The following is a 22,576-nucleotide window of genomic DNA, read 5'->3' as shown; positions in this document are numbered from 1 at the left end:
ACTGTGAAATGACTACAAAACATTTTACCATAACAGAACTTGTCATTGGCAATTTAGGGATTATCCACCTTGATATCCATTTTGTATCTTCAAAAAAATTCTCTAGAAAGACCACATCTTTTCCCATTTTCTGTTGTGTAGATTTTAAATACTATTCCTAGGATCATATCAAGTAAAACACTGGAAAGGTTGAGAGCAGATAATAAAATCACTTGGATTTGGGATGCCTTATTATTTTTTTAGGACCACTGTGTTGTGCTGTGAGTGTTCTGGAAGACTCATACTTCTCTGCCCTCTTGCCTCCTGTATCTTGGAGTGAGGTCTCTGCTCCACAAGTCGACAAAGGCTTGAAACTCAGTAAATCAGTCACAAACAGAGAAAGAAAGAAAACACACTTAATTTAAGGTAGAAGGCAGCCACACCAGTGCATCTCAAACCTTAATGCACAAGTGAATCATCCAGGACCCTTGCCTCTGATTCACTGCTTTGCTTCACAGCTTTTCTTGCCTCGTGCTTGGATCTTTCCTGTAATGTCAGCATTTTTTATCTTTGTTCAGGCTCTGCTTTCTAGAAATCCAGGCTAAGATTCTTTTCTTTTTCCTAACATCACTTCCTCCCGGTTTACTGATTCTCTGTTGTTTGTTACTAGGACTCACTGCCCGTGATCTGGTTCAAACTTTTGAAATTAGTACCTTACCCCCATTTTACACTTCTCTCTGGACCTAGACCTTTAGCTCTGGGGTGTCTCCAAAGCTAACTCATCCAAGCCTACCATCCACACCGGCCTTCTCTATGGCAGAGAATAAGGAAGAAATATGGGATGAGGGGATTGTCACATTAAAACAGAAGAACCTTGCTATTGCATTTGTTATCCGTGGATCAGCAGCACCTGGGAGCTTGTTAAAACGTGGACTCCACATTACTACCAACGCTTGCTGAATCAGATCTGTACTTTAACAAGATCCTCAGGTGAGGTGTTTGCTCATTAAAGTTTGTGTATCCTTGATTTGGGGTGTTTCTACCACAACAGAAATCCAATTCAAACAGGCTTACTAACGAAGGAAATTGACTCATGTCAATAAATGTAATTGAAAAGCTTGCTGATACAATGAGTTTTAGGTATGATCTGGTCCAGAACTGCTTAGGATATCAGGGCTCTGAAACTCATTCTCTTTGCTTATTTGGGCTTTCCCCACACAGTCTACTCCTTAACATTGCTTCATTTTGTGTTAATAAAAACAATTTAAAAATACAGAATACTGTGTCCTAATAAGTTTTTGGGCTAACAAAATAAAACTTAGCACAAAAACTTCTTATGATCCCAGAGCTCTTTGTTTTATGTATGAAATTTTGAAATATCGCCCCTTAAAACGAAGACCCTTGGTTGCAAGTGAAATAAAATTCTGACTCAATGTTGTTTAAACAATAGGGAAATTTATCTCTATTATTAAAAATGCCAAAAGTAGGGCTGGCTCCAACAATGACATGTCAGGGTTCCTCTTTTCTGCTGTTCTCTGAGCTCTGACTCCATCGATCGACTATTTCAGTCTGGTTGTTGATGTCTAGTCTGAGGATGGCTGAAGTTCTAGGAATCATATCCAGATCTCAACATATTTAAAGACAGAAAGGGACCATCTTTTTCCATGTCTTCTTTTTTAGAAATAGAGAAATCTCTCCCAGAAATAGCACAGCAGAGTTTTCTTCACGGCCCATTAGTCAAAATTGAGTTTCCTCACATAATAGAGATATTTTGTTGCTTCAGAATATCCATTTTCCTCATTTTTTTTTTTTTTTTTTGTATCAGGGATTGAACTCAGGGGCACTCGACCACTGAGCCACAATGAGCCACACCCCAGGCCCTATTTTGTATTTTATTTAAAGATAGGGTCTCACTGAGTTGTTTAGCGCCTCACTTTTGCTCAAGCTGGCTTTGAACTCAAGATTCTCCTGCCTCAGCCTCCCAAGCCACTGGGATTACGCGCATGTGACACTGACCCAGTAACCATTTCCTCATCTTATTTCATGACATTGTCCTGATTTTTGTCTGAGTACATCACCGGTCAGGTATATTTCTTTACCTCCTTTGAAACTACATTTGGCTAACGGCTGAATTCTGGTCAATAAAATATAAGTATACATGTAGTGTAGAACTTTTGGGAAGTATACGTAAAAGATAGGCAGTGCTTTCCTTTTATCCCTCTTCTTCCATTTTCGCTTTTGGAATGCAAACCCCATGGCTAAAGCTTTTTCAGTCACCTTGGGCATGAGGACAAAGGTACACTCAAGGTCTGGTGGAACAAAATCCTGGAAAAGCTTGGGTCCCTGATGACTTCAGGAACCTGCCCCTGAACTTTGGACTATCTCCCTCAAGATGGGTGGGACAATAAAACCTTCTGTGTTTAATTTACAGTTAATTTGGGTTTCTATTAACTTCTGGTAAACATAGATCTAACTGATGCATGTGTCCATTCCTAAATCAATCACTGGCCAGAATTGTTACTACCTCTTTGGTGCAAATGGACTTTGGGAAGTCATAATGATTACCACATGAAAATTATTTCTTTAAAAATATATTAAATATTTCTATTAAAAATGAATTACTCTAGGGAAGCAGCATTCTCAATATTTACACCTCACTCTAAATTCTGTTGCATCTTTGTTACGAAGCTTAAAACAATTATTTCCTGGAAAGTGCAAAAGAAACTTGCTTATCATGTACTATTTAGATTCTAATGGGTTCTGGGGTAATTTCTATTAATTACAAGAAAAAATTCTTGGCTATCCCAATTTCAAAGCCATAGTCTCCAAAAGCAGGGTTTACCTTTTAGTCTATTCACTTCCAATTTCAAAACATATGAGTTTGTTAGTAAAAAATATTTTTTAGACATTCATTGCTCCACTGAATACAAATTTCAAACCTAATATCTCTAGTCCTTAGGCACTTACAGTTAATTTTGGGGTTAGATTTTTGTTAAATAGGCTATTCTTTAACTTCTTTAAAAAAACTATAATCTCATCAGTATGTACAAATATAATGAGCCAATAAAAATATGTGGGAAGAATATAAAAAGAAAACTTTTAAAAAATGTACTTTTAAAAAGTGGAAAAAAATCAAACTATGCTTTTTTCATTTCTAGGAATGGTCAGGAGTGTGGAGGGAAACTTCAAATTTTAATACCTTTGTAAAATAAACTCTCTTCCACATACAAATGGTTCACTTAATTCACATTTCCAAATTCTTTTCATTTCCTTCAAGTCTATTTATTTATTTATTTAGTGGTACTGGGGATTAAACCCAGGGGTGATTTACCACTGAGCTACATCCCCAGACCTTTTAACTTTTTGAGACAGGGTCTCACTACATTGTTGAGGCTGGCCTCAAACATGGGATCCTTCTGTCTCAGCCTCCCAAATTGCTCAGATTACGGGCATGCACCACCATACCCAGCCATTTCCTTCAAATCTGAAAATTCAAGATGAACTTACAAAGAATCTGTGCTATTTTAAGAAAAGTGTAAGATCCAAGTTTGGTGATTTCTCAACGTGGTACAAGAATTCCATCCCAATCTGTGGTATTTCAATACTTAGAAACCTCAGCTGGAAAGTAACTGAAGCTTCCTCTAATCTGTCTGCTGATGCTGACCAACATCAACACCAGCAGTCAGAAGCTACGACCTGGTACCATGCAAACCAGACACCTTTTTCAGCAGGGCCTTCCTTGATTATATGATCTTTAAGTCTTTAATTCTTTCTTGTCTGATTTTAAGGAAGATGATGGTTTACTCTTAAAATTCCCCCAAAGCAGAAATTTTTTATTTCATCTAAAAGCCTGTTCCAGTCTTACATGACTCTAAAAGGCAGCCTTTTAAGGACATTACAGTCTCTAGTTTGCCTTCACTAGAGCTGACACATCCCATCAGCATATTTCTATTAACCCTTCACCAACTTTAAGCTAGTTAAGTAATCCTTCATCAGTCTCTTTTCTAATCTCCAAAGTTCTGCCACTCATATAGCATCTTTGTGATCTGGGTCACATCTTTCTATTATCTTATTTTTAAGATTTTGTTGTTGTTGTTGTTGTTGTAGATGGACACAATACTTTTGTTTTATTTATTTATTTTTTATGTGGTGCTGAGGATCAGATCCAATGCCTCATACATGTTAGGTGAGCCCTCTACCACTGAGCCACAACCTGAGCCCCTCTTTCTGCTATCTTGTCTACTATTTTGGAACTTCTTTACAGTTTTTTAAACTTAAATTGATTTTAAAGAGAATCTATATCATTATTGCATGACTATCAAATTGGTCTTGCTCGACAAAAATAGAAATTAACTGCAAAAACCAGTGAAAACAGCGAATTTAAAAAATTGGCAAGTGAGGACATTTCTGTTTGACAAAGTCCTCGAGTTGCATTTGGTATGAAATAGTACCTTCTCATGTCTTTAGTGTCCCCTTTTAAGTTTTTATTTATTTATGTATTGGTACCAGGGATTGAATCAGAGGCCCACTATCGCTGAGCTATACCACCAGTCCTTTTTATTTTAAGACAGGGTCTTGCTAAGTTGCTGAGGTTGGCCTCAAACTTGTGCTCCTCCTGCTTCAGCCTCCTGAGTTGCTGGAATTACAGGCATGTGCCACTACACCAGGTGTATCCTTTTATTCATAGCTAATATTAGCATTAGATTTCTCTAAACTTCCATGCAAAATGACAAGCAGGAGGATTTCCATAGGAAGTTAGTGGAGTTTTATCTGAGATCATCCAGTAACACCCTGGAGAAATGTGTCTCTAGATTTTATTATTATTATTATTATTATTATTATTATTATTATTATTATTATTATTTTACATTTATTGAGTAGTTTTTGAATCATAGCAAGACTAAGGTACTGAGGCTCTGGCTAAAATGTACATTTCTGGGCCTTGCCCTAGTCTAGACTAGACACCAGGAATCTGCATTGTAAGATAGTGCCTCAGATAACTTCAGTGCAGGTAGTTTTCAGACTCCAACTTTGAGAAACAAATGAAAAAGTAATTCTTTAGTCTATTATTATTTGCTCATTCTTCCATAATTGTTGAACATCTTCAGAATGCTGTTAGGTCTTCATAGGGGCAGAGGGGCTATTCTAAGACTCAATGTTCATGGCATTATATAATTGTCAAATGAAGTGTTCTACCTATACCACTCTAGGAGTTTAGCTCTGGGAAGGTTGCTGTGGGCTGCAGTTGTGAGAAGGTTCTGTGGAGCTAGGCTGGAAAGACCTGGAGATTTTGCTAGGAGGAAGGAGAGAGGAATCAGAGGACTTCTGGGAAGTAGGTAAATTAGGAGTTGAAGTTCTGGGTGGAAAGACACTTTATTCTGGGGCAGTAATTTACAGTCTTCTGCATGTAGATATGAGGCTAACTCAGTTTTAGGGAAAGCAATAATCTGACATTGATGTTTAGGATGGATTGGGTCTGACAGGGCCAAGAGTACAGCAACCACTGAATTTACCAATGTTGCATGCTGAAACCAACAGAAAACTAAAGGATGGCCAAATTATGGTAACACGGGATTTGTTTGTAGGCAGAGGGAAGTGTGGGTGGAAAGGTGCCCAAGATGACAGGTGCTCCCGAACAAATAAGAGCACTTCTTAAAAACAAATCTCTTCAGAGGGCAATCTAGACAATCCAGCTTCCTCAAACTAGTGTAGTGTAGGGATTAACAGGCAAAGAAGACCCTGTTTGTGTTAAGCATTTAACAGGTTTCCAGTGTCTCTTTTAAAATAGAATCACACCAGGAGGCCGAGAAAGGAAGATTCCAAGTTTTCGGCCAGCCTCAGCAACTTAGCAAGAACTTGTCTTTAAAAAAATGCACGTTCTTTACATGCTTCCAGCTGCCACTTATTACCTAAACACCACGAATAAAACACCATCACCCTGAGCGGAATTAAAGAAATCCAAGACCCTGGCTGCCCCTGCCACAGTGGCGACCTTGAACTTCCTCAGGTGACGCAGTTCTCTCTAGCCTAGTGGTTTCCAAACTTTGCTGTTCAGTGAAATCACCTGGAGCTAAAGTAGAAAAATGCCTAGTCTCCACAGCAACGTGCGGCAGCGTTTGGAAACTCTTGGTTTAGCCACCTGGGCAGGACCTACAAACCCCCCAAATCTCCGCTTCTCTGTCCTCCGCCCGGAGGGTGCGCGCCGAGGGCTAGTGGCCCGGGCGGGCCTGGTCCCGGCGCCTCCGACCTCCTCTGTGCAGGCCGCTGGCCGGGAGGAGGCGGTGCTCGGGGCTTCTCAGGCCGGGACACTCCAGAACCGAAAGCAGCGGACGGCAGCCGACAGCCTGGGAGGCGGGGGAGAGGAAGAAGAGGGCGGTCTCTGGGGTAGGGCGAGGTGGTGACCCAGGGCCAGGAATGTCCGCGGCGCGGGTCCCCAGAGCCGCCCCGGGGCCGCGTGCGGGCGATGGCTCTCCGTCTGGTCGCTGACTTCGATCTCCGGAAGGACGTGCTCCCGTGGCTGCGGGCGCAGCGGGCGGCGTCAGCGGCCCCTGGGGCAGAAGGTGACCGGGGCGAGTCACCCGGGCGGGGGACCGCTGGGGGGAGTGGAGTCGGAGTCGTTGGTACCCAGAGGGCTCCCGGGCTGCGGTGGAGTGAGGGGCACTAGCCCGACGGGGAGCACCCCGAGGCTCCGCCAGCCTGTGGAGGTTGGTGCGCAAGGGTGAGCCTCCCTCCCTGGAGCTCCGGCGTCTTTGGCTTTGCCACTCTCGCCGCCAGTCGCTGGGCAAGGCTGGAGCTGGTGGCGCAGAGCCTCCGCGAGGTCGCAGCTGGGGTGCGCTGCCTCTGTCCCTAGCGTCTGACTTGCTTGGTGCCCGCAGTAGTTCACCCTTCGCAGACAGACCGGGGACACTGGTGGTACCATCGGCGTTATCACTTCGGGGGGAGGGTGTGGAGGAGCAGCTGCGGGAGCGAGAGAGGCTCCTCTCTCTGCCATTAGCATTCACCTGCCCAGAAAGGCTCCCATCAGCTGAGTGGGGGCTCTGCCAAGACCCGATGCTCCTGTAAGTTGTGTGTTTTGAGAACGGAAAGATGAATTGTGGCTACCAAGAAAACCAGCACAGAGCTATCCAGCTGTTGCCCAGTTTGTCCCCAAGTGTGATTTTTTTTTTTTAAAGGCTTCTCGGCATTGATTTACCTTAAAGGGAACTGATTTCCTTTTTTTTTTCTTTTTAATAAAAGTTCGTAATTTTTCGAGTCGCATTTCTCAACAGAGTTAGGTGACTTAGGGGACATGCCACTCTGGATGTGAAGTGAGAGGGGTCGGCAGTTTGCTTTCTGGCAGAGAGGAGTGAACTTGGAGCCTGCTGTTGCTAGCCCTTCCTACCGGCCATCCAGCATTACCACCTGTGCAGGCGCCAAGCCAAGTGAGACAAGTGATGCTCCCCTTCTGGCCTAGCTTCCTCAGTGTGAATTGGCACAAACATTCCCAACAGTTGAGGCCACAAATGTCTTTTGATTTTGGTGACAGCGTGAAGAATGACTTTTGATCCTTCCTAGCATTGATCCTCTTTAAAGAGGAGGTCTGTGATTTCCCAGTTTTTTTTTTTCCTTGTTTGCTTATACAAATCCTATCATTTGGGACAACTATAATGCACCACTAAAAAAATGTGGGGAGGAAAGTTTGCTTGTAAATAATGGAGCATCTTGGGGTTTAAATTCAGAATTCAGCTTCAAATCAATGTTGCTTTGTATGTAAGAGCTGTCCACGTCAGAGAGAGAGAGAGAGAGAGAGAGAGAGAATGAATGAATGAATGAATGTATGTTGGGATTGAAACTAAGTCTGCTTTACCTCAGAGCTAGAGCTACATCCCCAGTCCTTTTTAATTTTTATTTTGAGACAGAGTTTCACTAAATTGTTGAGGCTCTAAGTTGCTGAGGCTGGCCTGGAACTTGTGATCTTCCTGCTTCAGCATCTCTGGGATTACAGTCCTATGCTACCACTGCTAACTATGCTTTGCCTCTTTTTGTTTTTCCTTAAACACTAGACTGCAAGTATATTTTGTGGGGGAGGGATGTCAAATTACCCATATCTACAACTCCTTTTTCCTAAACTCTGGTTAAAGTTTTTGTTTGCTACAACATATCTTTACATTCTTTCATGCCTTAGCACAATTGTTTGTAGATCTCCTTGTTTTGGCATGTTGTTAGTTCCAAGTAAGGAGTCATGTTTGTGTAGTTTCTGGTTTGAGTTTGCTGGCAGTGTTATTATTAGTAATGCTTTGCATTTTGTGGGCAGGAAGAAGATAATTTTAAAAGTCTCCTGAATATCTAAAATGTTTTTTTTTCTTTTTGAAGATTTTAACTTTTTGAGATACAACAGGCAGTTCCAAATCTGTTTTCCAGTATAAAGTAGCCCTTTCTTTCTGAACTCTCACCTTATTTTGTTAAATGACAAGTGACTGCAAATGAGAAGTTAGGTGAAGTGTGAAATGCCACAGTCTTATGTTTCAGTAAGATATGTTGTAATTGAAAAGCTGTGTGTGCCTTAGTTGGAGTTTTGGCTTCCTTGTATCTTTCACTCTTCTGGAGAATTATAAACATGTATAATGATGTTCCACTGAAAAAAGGATACCCCTTAATCTTCAAAGGTAAACTTACCTGGAAATGCTAGTTTTTCTGACACTGGTAGTATTGTCCCCTTTCAGTGCACCTTCAAGGCAAGATATTAACCCTGTTATACTAAAAGAATTGTATACTTAAACATTTACCTCTGATAGTAACTCAAAACAAAAATAAGTCAGGTCTTCTTCTACTGAAATTTATTGCTGTGGCAGGGAAATCTGGAATTCTACTTTATTTCTAGTATGGTCGTTATTAAACATTTGTACAAATTATTTTCCTCTCAAAGTCCCAGCTTTGCAAATATAAATTGTGAATCGCTAGAACACTAATGTCTCCTTTCTGCACGTTTGCTTTCTAAACTTGAAACTTTACTATTTCCACACCAACAAATACAAAAAAATTTTTCGTAGTGGTGTCTAGTAATTCTCATGAAATGACATTCCTGGCAAAATAGCCAGGGAGTTGGGCTAAATCAGCCATGGGAATTTGGTGACTAAAATATTTTAGTCAACAGAGTCAAAGAGTTAGGAGAATAGACTTAGTTACTGCATCTGTTACTGGTTCTGGGTTGAACTTTGGAAAAATGATATCTCTCTGAAATAAAATGAGAAAAGATTCTCAAATCAAAACAATTATATAAAAGAAATAATAATTTTTAAAACCCCATGTACTCGCCATGCAGCTTACAAACAGAACAATTTCAGGACTTTTGAAGACTCTTGTGTGTTTCTATCTAATCCTATTTCTCCATCTCTTACCACTGCCCCCAGAGGTAACAATTACTTAAACATTTATATCATAGTTTTTTTTTAATATTTGTAGTTTCAACTTTTTTTTTTTTTGTCTGTGAACTTCAAGAAAATGAAAACTGTTTTCTTTTTGATTTTTCCTCTTCCTAGTATTGTGAGATTTAGTCAAGTTGACTGTCTATCTTTAGGGCATTATTTTTCACCACTATACAGTGTTGTATGAATATATAAAAACATGGTGGACATGGAGATGTAGCCCTTAGATTGTCCTTGCAAGGAAGGGCCTCTCCTGGGTGTTGTGAGTATGGTCACTTCCCTCAGGGATGCCTCCCCTAGCTTCAATCTCTTTTGAGTGTGGCCCACATCCAGTGAATGATTAAGGTGGGTATAAAGCGCCGTCCATTTTGACTCCACCTGGGATAACTCTGGCAATGTGTTTCAGTTCTAGAGATCCTCTGCAGGGGGATCATTGGAAGTTCTTGCCCCTGGCCTGCTGGCAGCTCAGTCTCTCCCTCTGCTTCCTAATCCTTCCTTCTACAGGTCATAATCCCAACCTACTAAGGACAGCATGTAAACACATACTGAACTGTCTAAGTGCTTGCTAGGAAGCCCAGCTTTTACTTATTCATTTTTTGAGGGTGACATTTTGGAGGTTTCTGGATTTGTCATTACAGTCAATGCATTTACTGACCACCCTGTGCCCATCTCTGATCCACAAAGTTTCTAGTTAATCTAGGATGTGTATCTAAGAGTGGAGTGGTCAAGTCATAAGCTATGCCCATTTTCACCTTTCCTGGGTATTATCAAATTGTTTTCCAAAGTATTATACTCATGAACACCCTAATTTTATGTTTCAGAAGTTTTTCTGACACTATATCCTGACAAGTTCTTAATGTAAATTTTAAATTGATTTAAAATTTCAGATTTAATTTTTTTTATTATACTTGGTCTAAATGTTATTTCATTGCATTCTGCGGTTGAGCATCACTATTGACTATTTGAGTTTTCTATGAAATGTTCATCTTTTTGTTCATCTTTCTATTTGATTTTTTTAAAAATTATTTTTAGGTGGTTTTAAATGTATTCTGGATTCTAGTTCTTTGTTTGTGATTGTGCTGCAAATATTTTCCCTCCATCTGTTAGTTGTTTGTGTGTATGTGTGTGTGAGTGATGGTGCCTTTGATCAACAGAGAATACTAATCTGAACCCAGGGCTTCACACTTACTAAGCAAGTGCTCTATTATTGAGCTACAATCTCAGACTTTTTATTTATTATTAGAAAGGGTCTAAATTGCCCGGGCTGGCCTTGAACTTGCAACCCTCCTGCCTCAGCCTGTGTAACCAATGTGATTCTGCAATCTGTATATGGGGTAAAAATGGGAGTTCATAACCCACTTGAATCAAAGTGTGAAATATGATATGTCAAGAACTATGTAATGTTTTGAACAACTAACAATAAAAATTAAAAATAAAAAAATAAAAAAATAAATTGCCCAGGCTGGCCTTGAACTTGCAACCCTCCTGCCTCAGCCTCCCAAGAAGATGGGATTACAGGTGTATGTCAATATGCTCAAAAGGGAGATCTTAATTTATGAGTCTTTTTCTTTGATTTGTGCTTTTCATTAAAGAATTTTCTCCATAGTCAAAAGTCATGAAAACATTTAAAACATTAATTTTGAATTGTAAAGTCTCTATACAGCTTGGAGAATTGGCATTTCTACAATATTGAATCATTCCAATTATGAACAAAGATAGCTTACTTATTTAGATCTTTTTAAGTGACTCTCAAGTCTTTGAATTTTCTTCATGAAGGTTCCACACACTTCTTGCTAAATTATTCCTAGGTTATTTCTTTGTTGATCTCCATAAATGGCACATTTAAAAGCATCACATCTTCTAACCATTTCTGGTATAAATAAAATACCTTTTGCATATTTTTTTTGGGTCCAGTGCCTAATTCCTTGTTGGGAGGGATCTAATCTTTAAGATGCTGAGGTCTAATATAAATTTTCCAAGGTTTAAATTTCATATAGACAAATGTTTCTAGATTTATGATGGGGTTCTGTCATAAATCTATCATAAGTTGAAAACAGTAAATTGAAAATGCATTTAACATGCTTGACCTATTGAACATTCTGGCTTGGCAACACAGTTCATGTAGGGTATAGGTTGTTTACCCTCGTGATGTGGCTGTGATTTGCTCCTGCTGCCCAGCATTGCAAGAGTATCCTATTGCATAATGCTAGCCCAGGAAAACATCAAAATTCAGAGTATAGTTTTACTGGATTTATATTGCTTTGACACCATTGTAAAGTAAAAAGTCATAAATTGAAATATAAATCAGGGATAATCTGTATATAATTCTTGGGGGGGAATGTGATCTTCTTTTGTGTGTATTTTCTCTGATTAGTTCTGGATTTATGATATACTAGATCAAAACATTTTTTTTTTATAATTCATCCTTGCCAGGAAAGTAATGTGTTTTGCTAGGTTTTAAGAGTAAGCTTTTCTGTTGCCTCTTGTGAACCCCCAGATTGATTTTTGAGACCAGGATTTGCCTTAGTTTCATTGTTTTCATTTCCTTCACAGTTCTCTTGCCACTGTCTTTCCTATTTACTTTTCCCTCCTGTACTTCGCTCATCTCCTAATTCTCATCTCTTTTTATTGCTTTTTAATTAAGTGCACTATTCTTTTTCTCATTCACAATATAAAATATAAGTTACATGATATTTACTTCATCAATTTTGGAGTTATAATATCTGGTCATATTGAGCCTGAGGACTTATGGGGATTATTTACAGAATAAGGGTGTTGTAGGCATAGTACTATTTTTTTTTGGGGGGGGGCGGGGGTTACTGGGGATTGAACCCAGGGGCACTTAACCACTGAGCAACATCCCCAGTTCTTCAGCCTCTCAAGCTGCTGGGATTACAGGTATGCACCACTATACCTGGCTATTTCATTGCTTCTTGATCTAAGGTATTTGTAATTAATTCTGATTTTTGTGTGAGCCTTCATGACTCCCCTCTGCCCCAAATATTGTTGTTGGAAAGACAAAAATACTTTTATTTTTGTCTCGTATAACAGTTTCGGTTAAAATTTATGCATTTGTGATGCACCTTCCTGTAAAGTGAAATCACTTTTGGCAAAGAATAAGTTGAAATGGATGAGACTACTTAGAAAGCCAGCTTCTGTTTTACATGAGTTATGACTTCCCAATACCTTGGATATCTAGGTACTGACGTTTGGTAGGTTTACTTATGTAAGTATCTCATCTATCAATGCTACATTTTTTCTTTGTGAGCACTGAATACATTGAACTATAAAATCACATTTCCTCATTTGAAATTGCTAAACTTCCTCTTCTGGACTTTCCAGAAATGAACTACTGAGAGAAGAGTCATAATGAATAAGCAAAGAGGTTATTGAACACCCCTTTAAAAAAATAGGGTGTGTTTAAAACATGAGCAAACTAATCTAGGAAGGAAGGGCCAGTGGGTTAATGGTGTGTGGTGATACATTGGTCTCTAGATTGCCAACATTGCCAAATCTGTTTTAAATATTCTAGAGATGTGAGCCATGCACTTCACTGCAGGGTTGGCATTATTTAATGTACTCCATGAAGGCATTTTTTTTCCAACCCTCTCTACCATAGTTACATCATATTTTGGTCCTAGTTTTTCTGTCTAATGTTGCTTAAAATGTAACATAAATATATAGTTTATTGGTTTGCAATCCAGGATTCTATTAGAATCACGCAGGGAATAAACACACACTAGCCCAATAAAATGAAAATATCTTGGTTAGAGCCTGGGGGTGGGGTATCAATGTTTCTTTAAGAACTTCTCTGATGTTTCTGTCTTAGCCAGAGTTGAGAGTTAATGGTTTAATGGAATAAATATGTCATTTGTTGATTTTTTTTTTTAGTAATTTGAAAATAGGTGTGTTTATTAAAAAAAAAAAAAACAAAAAACAAACAAACAAACAAAAAACCCTTGATTTTTCTCACCAAGACTTTTTATCAGGAGTTTCTTATCTTGGTTGAAACCTTTTAAGTGTGCTTTTGTGCAAGTCTGTCCCAGCAACCTCATAATCTTGAAAGAAAAAAAATACTTCTCAAGATATTGACACATTGCATTCCAGAGGTTTTGAGTCATGTGTAGGATCAAAAGGAACTCACTAAAATTCTCCTTAGATGTTTACAAAATCTACTTTAAAAGGATTTTTAAATAATTAACCATTTTCCTATTGTAAGCTTGATACAGGACACTTTGCGCATCATTCTGCTTACCTATTTTAGATTTAAGATGAGTCTGCCCCACTTTGTCTATGTTGATCAAGTGTCTTCTCACTGGAACTCAACTGTGTTATCGCACAATGAGCCTGCAGCACAGTATACATGGTGTGGATGTTCTAGAAACAAGAACTCTGAATTTGGAAGTAATATTTAGCAGAATATGATTCAATTATTTTACTGCTAAGAGGCCAAATGGTTGTCCTTATATTAAAATTAGTGTAAAGCATGTATGATAGTTCAATATATGTTGAAAAAAAAACATATATAAACTTCCCTCTCTCTTTGCCCCACCCCTAGGAGATCCACACAGCTGCTGCTTATGAGGGGTGGAGAAGGGCTCTCAGGATGATTGAAGTTAATGAAACTATACTTCCCCTCTCTAAATGCTTCCTAGCTCAGTGCAGATGTCCTTACCAGTTATCCTTATTACCTTCCTTTTCTCCCCCTTTAAATCGGGAATATAAACAAAATTTTGCTCTGAGTTATAGAATGTTTTGCATGTCTTATCTGAATATTATAATTTGTCATCAACATAATTTAATATCTAAAAGCAGTATTAATGTATAGAAAAAAAATGAGTGAAGCAATTTAGTTTTTTGGATAGCTTTGAGGAAGTTGAAAATGTGCATTTCTACCCAACAAGTTATTAACATTGTATCCACTAATGTTTGAATCTTTTAACTGTACAATTAGGGCTATCCTAAAAGTTTTAGAAGATGGCCAGTTGTAAATATTTGTGTAAAGAGTCTGTCCTTCAAAATGTCTTTTGTACAGAAAAGTACAAAATCAAATGCACAGCTCATTTACTTTTCTGAGTGAAGCTCACATAACTAGCATTTGGTGCAAGAATGAATGTTAGCACCATGGGGACCCTTCATGTCTCCCTTCAGCTGTCATTTATACAGCAACATAGATTAGTTTTATAGTTTTACCTGTTTTTGAAGTCTGTATATAAATTGAATCATATAGTTTATTATTTTTATGAGTGGTTGGGGTGGAATCTGATTTTTCTCAGTTTTTATATTGTTATAGGCTAATTCATTCTAATTAATTCTAATTGTGAGATATAACATTGGACATAACAATTATTCTTTCTTGAAGGATACTTGGCATTTTTACTTTGGCTATTCTGAACCATAGTACTATAAACATGTGTCTTTTGCTGAACATATGTACTTCTGTTGAATATATGTATGTGTATATGTGTGTGTGTATATATATATATTTTTTCACACATATATTCACTTAAAGTGTAATTGCTGAGTCACATATGTTGAGCCTCAATAGACTTTGCTAACAGTTTTTCAACTTATATCCCATTAACAGTTTATGAAATTTCACTTCCATTTTGTGGTACCATATAACATTAAAACATAATATTGAGAATGCTCAAAATTGTTAGGATAACAAGTAAAAGAATAGCAAAAGAATATGAAATTAATGAGGAAATAGGAAAATGAAATAATAAACTGATTAATCAAGAAGAATGAAAGAGTAAAACAAGTGAGTCACGGAAAGCAAATAGTAAAATAAACCCAATATGTCGGTAATTATGGTAAATGAAAGTGGACTACATATTCCAAATGAAGATTAAAGCTGTCAGATGGGATCATGAGTAGATACTGCTTATAAAATATATAACTTATAAGGGCACAGGAACATTAATGAAAGGCTAGAACAAGCTATCTCATATAAACAATACTCTGAAGAAAGCTGACGTAGTATATTAATATAAGGCAAAATAGACTTTGGAGTAAAGAATTATTAGATAAAAATACATTTTTATATTGAAGTGGTTGACTAGTTCAGCTCCTGGTTCAAAACTTCTGTGTGAATTTTCAGACCTGAATACGTGCAATCACAAGGAAGGCTTTACCTGGAAGTCTTCACAGGAAAGCTATCCTTCCTAAATCAGACTGGACATATAGCCAAGGAAATGCAGTTGCCAAGAGAGTTGCAGACAGGCCTGGGCCCTGGCCATACCCGTTCATAGATGCCTTGCTAGATCTGAGTGTCTTCATTGGGAGGCCTCTTTTTTGGGGGTCTTCAGCAAAGACTTTCCCACAAGGGGAAGAGGGGAACTTTGATAACTTTTTGTCAGTAGACTCAGAATCCAAATGACTCCCCATCTCCCTTCTGTTTCTGTGTCCATGTTGCTCCCTCAACAGGGAGAAATTCCCACATCTCTGCTAATGCACCTGATCCTTCACCATACGTCACCTTTCCATATGGAAATGCAACAAAGAAGTTGGCACTTTTTCTGTTTAGCCCCTGGATATAGCATCATAATGATTAAGGGCTTGACTGTCATTTTTTTTTTATCCCATTTAACAACTGAGACGCATGGAAGCTCAGCTGTGTGCCTGACAAGTTAATTCACCAGGAAGCTATACCAGTTCCGAATTTGTTCCTAATAATGTAGCCTCAAAATATATAAAGCAAAAACTAGTAGATACTGAAAATTTATTGAGGTGTGACACATACAGGCAAGTATACAGTATAAAGTGTGCAGCTCGGTAAGAGATTAAAAGGTGAGCTTATCTGTGTGCCCAAGGTGTGCAAACTTATCAACACCTTAGAAGGCCTCCCTCAGGTGATGCCATCTCTGCCTCCTTTCTTCTTCCTGAAAGGTCACTGTTGTTCTGACTTCCAGTAAGTGAGATTGGATTTGCTTGCTTTTAATCTGGGTATAATGGAATCCTCAGCATGTATGCTTTGTACTTCTTTCACTAATGTTAGCTACGTATTTAAACATCTTAAATATTAACTGGCTATTATTTTATTTCAGATGTTTTAGAAACAAATTATGAGAGCTTACGTGTACTAAATGTTGAAAGAAATGGAAATATTATTTATAACTATAAGGTATGTATATGTTCTCTTTTTATTGTGGTAAAGTAAATGCAACACAATTTACTATTTTAACCATTTATGTTATTTTATGAAAATTCTCTCCTGTATAGAAGGGTAATGGATAAGACTTGGTATTTAACCTCTGGCCCTTGTTTTTTTGTGTGATATTGAATAGAGTGATTTGAAGTCTTAAGAAGTGTTTCTTTTTAAAATAAGATAAAATGTGCATATTTGAAGCTCAAAACATTTGAGTAAAAGAACAATTTCAATTTCTAGAGGGAAATGTCAAGATGTTTAAACTTGACAACTGTTAATTTTTTGTCTTTGAAGATATGTTAAATTTGATTTTTGTCTATTCAGAACTAGATATTCTAGGACTTGTGAGGCATTATTAGACAATGTGTTTCCAATGTTAAGTGTTCTGAGGAAAATTTAATTTTACTGATAACTTTACTAGGGACACATGGAAGAAAAATTCTCATAGTTTGCTTTGAAAATTATATCATTGTACTTTCTTTTGTTTAAAAATGTTAAGTTGTATCTAAGGATAGTGTATTTAAAAATTGTATGATTCAAAAAATTGTATTCATAAGAATATCATGGATTTATTCAAGCCAATCCCATTATCTATTATATAGATTCTTTTTTTTTTTTTTGGTGATTTTGGGGGTTGAGCCCAGGAGTGCTCTACCACTAAGCTATATCCCCAACCCTTTTCATTTTTTGAGTCGGGATCTTGTTGAGTTTCCCAGGATGGCCTTCAACTTGCCATCCTTCTGTCGCAGCTGAGTATCAGGGATTTTAGACATGTGACATCATGCCCAGCCATCACTAATATTCTCTTAAAGATACTACTGGAGATACAAAATGATTGACTCTTTCTCCATGCTCAATCCTATAAAGATCCTCTGAACTCTTTGAGCCCAAATGGCCAGCTGAATCAGGCCTGGCCCCTTTCTGATATGCACAGCAAGCTTCCTTTAGCTTTTTTAAAAATTACAGTAGAATGTATTTTGACGTATTTTACATACATGGGGTATAATTTCCCATTATTGTGGTTGTACATGATGTGAGGTTACATTGGTTGTGTATTCATATATGAACATAGGAAAGTTATGTCCAATTCATTCTACTGTCTTTCCCATTCCAATTCCTCCTCCCTTCCCTTCATTCCCCCCATTCTCCCCTGTCCAATCTGGTTAAACCTCTCCTGCCCCCCAACCTATTGTGAGTCAGCATCTGCATGTCAGATGCCTTTGGTATTTGTGGATTGGCTTATTTCATTTAGCACGATAGCCTCCAGCTTCTATGAATGTGGCCACATCACTATAGTGATGTTGACTTTTCTATTCTTTTAATGAATGAGCTCAATGCAATGAACTTTTCTCTTAGCACTGCCTCCATAGTATCCCAGAGATTTTGATATGTTGTATTGCTATTCTCATCTACCTCTAAGTACTTTTTTATTTCATCCCTGATTTCTTCTGCTATCCATTGGTCATTCAGTAGCATGTTATTTAGTATCCAGGTGTTAGAGTAGCTTCCATTTTTTATTTTACAATTGATTTTAAATTTCATTCCATTATGTTCTGATAAAATGCAAGGTATTATCTCTATTTCATATTTACTGAGAGTTGTTTTATGGCCTAAGATATGGTTTATTTTTAGAGAAGGATCCATGTGCTGCTGAGGAAAAAAATGTATTTTGTCATTGATGGATGAAATATATGTCTGTTAAGTATAAATTATAAATTGAATTTTTTTAGTTCTATAGCTTCTTTATTTAGTTTTTGTTTGAAGGATCTATCCAGTAGTGAGAGAGGTGTGTTAAAGTCACCCAGTATTATTATGTTGTGGTCTATTTGATTCTTGAAATTGAGAAGGGTTTGTTTGATATACATAGATGCTCCGTTGTTTGGGGCATAAATATTTGTGACTGTTATGTATTTTTGATGTATAATTCCCTTAAGCAGTATGAAATGTCCTTCTTTGTCCCTTCTGATTAACTTTGGTGTGAAGTCCACTTTATCTGATATGAGGCTAGAAACCCCTGCTTGTTTACATGATCCATGTAAATATGTTTTTTCCCATCCTTTTACCTTCAGTCTGTGGATATCTTGGCTTATAAGGTGTCTCTTGGAAATAACATATTGTTGGGTCTTGCTTTTTAATCCAATCTGCCAGTCTATTTCTTTTCGTGATGAGTTCAGGCCATTTATAGTCCATGTTATTAAGATATGATTTTTATTCCCTGTCATTTTGACTTATTTCTGATTTTTAATTTGAATTGCTTTCTCCATTGATTTGCTCTTATTTTAGTGTAAGTTCCTTCCTTTGCTGGTTTTCAGTTTTTTTAAAAAAAATTTATTAGTTGTTGTTGGACCTTTATTTATTTTTATGTGGTGTTGAGAATCAAACCCAGTGCCTTACACATGCTAGGCAAGCACTCTACCACTGAGCCACAACCCCAGCCCTGCTGTTTTTCACTTTTATTTTTCATTTATTCTTCATGAAATATCTTGTTGAGTATGTGTTCTAGTGTAGGCTTTCTAGTTGTGAACTTTTTTAACTTTTGTTTATCATGGAAGTTTTTTATTTCATTGTTGATTCTGAAGCTTAATTTTGTTGGGTATAGTATTTTTCTTGGGGCGGGGGAGGTAGCAGGAATTGAACTCACAGGCACTTGACCACTGAGCCACATCCCCAGCACTATTTTGTATTTTATTGAGAGACAGGGTCTTCCTGAGTTGCTTAGTGCCTTGCTTTTGCTGAGGCTAGCTTTGAACTCGTGATCCTCCTGCCTCAGCCTCCTGAGCTGCTGGGATGAGAGGCATGCACCACCACACCTGGCTGGGTATGGTATTCTTGGCTGGCATCAATTTTTCTTTTAGAGCTTGATATATATTATTCCAAAACCTCCTAGCTTTGAGGGTCTGGGTTGAGAGATCAGCTGAGATTCAGATTGGTTTCCCTCTAAATGTTACCTTTTGTTCTCTGGCAGCCTTTAAAATTCTATCCTTATTCTGTATGTTAGGCATTTTCTTAATAATGTGCCTTGGTGTGGGTCTGTTGTAATTTTGTATATTTGAGGTCCTGTAAGCCTCCTGTATTTGATCTTACATTTCATTTTTAATGTTTGGGAAATTTTCTGATATTATTTCATTAAAAAGATAGTGAGTCCATTTCCTTTGTATCTCTGAGCCTACATCTATCCCAATAAATCTTAAATTTGGTCTTTTCAGGTTATCCCATATTTCTTGGAAGTTGTTCATGGTCTATTAATATCTTTTCTCCATGATAAACTTTGTTTTTAGGATTATATATTTTGTATTCATTGCCTGAAACTCTGTCTTACAAGTGATCTAGTCTATTGGTGATGCTTTCAATTGAATTTTTAATTTTGTTATTGATTTTTTTTATGTTGAGGATTTTTTCCTTTTTTAAAAAAATCTCTCTTTATTGAAGTGATCTTTCACTTCCTGTGTTTTCTCTCTGATTTCACTACTTATACCATCTTCTATTTCCATATCAGTTAAACTATGTACTTCTCTGACATTTCTTCCACTGTGATGTTGATGGATACTGTTATTGGAGTATATTGGTTTGTTCAGGGTGATTTGTTCCCTTACTTTTTCATATTGTTTGTATGTCTACCCATCTAACAATATGTATTTGAGGCAGTAGAGTTTCTACCTTGTGAACTTCTAGCGTCCCTGAAGGTTTCCAGTACCTCATTGTTTAGAAGGAGCCAAAAAATAAAAACAACCAATGCAAACAATATACAGCATTAAACCAAATAGTTTCTACTATGATATCTACAATGCTAATTATTACAATACACAGAAATTATATGGTCATTTATTGCCTACAATAAAAACAATAAGATTGCAAAAGATTTTTAAAATTTGAATGGTGAACAGGGAGGAAACAGAAGAGATATAGGAAGTATGATTATGGGTGAGGAGGAGAGAAGATAGAATAAAAAATTAAAGAGTGAAAGAGAGACCAGTAGAGATTGGCTGTTAGTGGAAGAAAAGAGAACAATAGAATCAAGGGAAACAGGTAAGAGAGAATATATATAAAGTAAACATTTAAAAAAATTAAGAATATAAAAACAAAACTATAATATACTAATCAAACATCTGAGTCCTTAAAAAATTGATCCATGGGCTGGAGATGTGGCTCAAGCGGTAGTGCGCTTGCCTGGCATGCGTGCGGCCCGGGTTCGATCCTCAGCACCACATACAAATAAAGATGTTATGTCCGCCGAAAACTAAAAAATAAATATTAAAAAATTCTCTCTCTAAAAAAAAAAATGATCCATGAACATTAACTGGCTTCAAAAATGCTAGAAATGAGGAAAAAAAATATGAGTATGTATAAATGTCTATGTACCATTAAACACGATTAAACACAAAAGAAAAAGGAAAAAACATCTCCATGAAAAGTTAAGAATTCTTTCCTTTGGAGTTCAAAAGATTCTTAGTAGTTTTAGGTGGGGTCGTCTGGAATATAATGCTCTACCTTTGGATTGCTTGAGTGAAAGAGGTAATCCTGTAGGTAGAATTCCTGGAGGCAGGGTTTGGGCTTAGGTGGGCTCCAGGCTCTTTGGTGAATGCCAATTGGTTCGAAGATTCAAAATCAGCTCACCTATAGTGCCCAGTAATTGCTGGTCTACATTGGAAGACTATTTCCCAGGGATCTCTCCTGGGTTCCACTTGTGTGGTAGAGGAGCCAATTCTTAGTTCTCTAAATCACTTTCAAAAGCCCATGCTTCGTTGTCCTGGGTTTAGTCTCCAAACTCGGTCTCTCCCACCCCTTCCCTTCTGAATTCTCTCCCAGCGGGTCCTGCAAGCAGCTGGATTGGAGGTGGGGGTAGAGCCCAGTGGGTTTCCATGACACCAGTTGTCCCAGTGTAAACCACTCTTCTTGTTTGATTTTTCTCCTGGTCACTTAAGCACACTCTATGTCATGTAGTGTATGTTTACTGGGTCTGTGTTTTGGGACAAACTCAGGTTTGCCATGAATTGCTTCCCTCAGCTGCTGGCCTCCACGCTGATGCTGCAAACTGGTTCCTTCCTTTGTCCTCCACATGTCACCAGGAGAGATGGCAGTTTTTTCCCAGAACAAGGGTATTGTGCAGCATGCCTTTCAGTTTAGTCGGGCAATATCCTTGATCTCTTAATGCCTCAGGCCTTCTAGAAATGTGGGTTCCTTTAATTCCCTTATCCCTCCACTTTGCTCATGGAGGGACAACTCTGGCTGGTGTTTCCAGCCCAGAAGCAGCTGTACTGCTAGGGATTTCTTCCTCATTTTAGTATATCCACCCTCCTGAATTCCTAGTCTAATTTGAATGTCTAGTTTTAAATTCCAGTAAAGTCCCCCCCCCCCCCCCCCCCGCACCCCACCTTTGTTCACTCACTTTGTTTGCTGAAAAGCTGTCTTGCTGAAAAGCTGCCTTGCTGAGAAGCTGCCTGTCTACGCCTTCTTGGTTTTGTGCCACGGAGCAGCCAGGAAAGTGACCTTCTCTCTTCTGCACTCTTGGGGAAAAAAAAATCCTCCTTTAGAGTTTTTAATTGCTAAGATTGAATTATTGCAGGTTTGTCTTAAAACTAGTGTTAGCCTAACTTCCTAAACTATGACATTTAATAAACATCTGGTTATTTTTCTTTTTTTAGGATGATGAGAGAAATATTGTCTTTGGATTATATGATTGCCAAACCAGAAAAAATCAGGTAAACATCACATAAATCATAGCTTACTTATTGTTTACTGCTTTTAGAGTTTTCTTTGCCTCCACTGTTTGTTTTCTAGATAAAAATTCCCACTTCATTTTATAAAATTTTTCTTTGCCTGCCTTCTCTGCTCATTTTTATAAAACTACTTCTTGGCCCCATTATCTTTTTGTTGTTTGTTTTTGTACTGTGGATGGAGCTATATCTCTAGACAGGTCTGGCTAAATTGCTGAAGCTGGCCTTGAACTTGTGATCCACAGGCTTCTGAGTCATTGGAATTACAGGAGTGTGCCAGTATGGCTGGCTTTGGCCCCATTATCTTAAAAAAATAATAAGGACTCCTC

General features: G+C 37.9%; 1 protein-coding gene across 4 annotated transcripts in view; it reads left to right on the top strand.

Annotated features, from left to right (window-relative positions):
• The first annotated feature begins 6,327 nt into the window (after positions 1-6,327).
• The window catches only part of Gsap (gamma-secretase activating protein), a 132,039-nt gene continuing 115,790 nt past the window's right edge, over positions 6,328-22,576 (top strand). For 2 of the 4 annotated variants that reach the window (XM_071613387.1, XM_071613394.1), the window contains exons 1-3: positions 6,328-6,539; positions 16,433-16,509; positions 22,176-22,232. In XM_071613387.1, coding sequence (XP_071469488.1) covers positions 6,443-6,539; positions 16,433-16,509; positions 22,176-22,232 — 231 coding nt within the window. In that variant the 5' untranslated portion in view covers positions 6,328-6,442. Of the gene's footprint in view, positions 6,540-8,560; positions 8,625-16,432; positions 16,510-22,175; positions 22,233-22,576 lie in introns of those variants that run through there. The other 2 variants (XM_027926339.2, XM_071613382.1) reach the window with 2 other exon arrangements.

Source organism: Marmota flaviventris, chromosome 1 (assembly GCF_047511675.1).
Source record: "Marmota flaviventris isolate mMarFla1 chromosome 1, mMarFla1.hap1, whole genome shotgun sequence".
NCBI classification, from domain to species: domain Eukaryota; kingdom Metazoa; phylum Chordata; class Mammalia; order Rodentia; family Sciuridae; genus Marmota; species Marmota flaviventris.
Note: the sequence above shows the minus strand (reverse complement) of the source record. Positions and strands in the feature narration are given on the sequence as shown.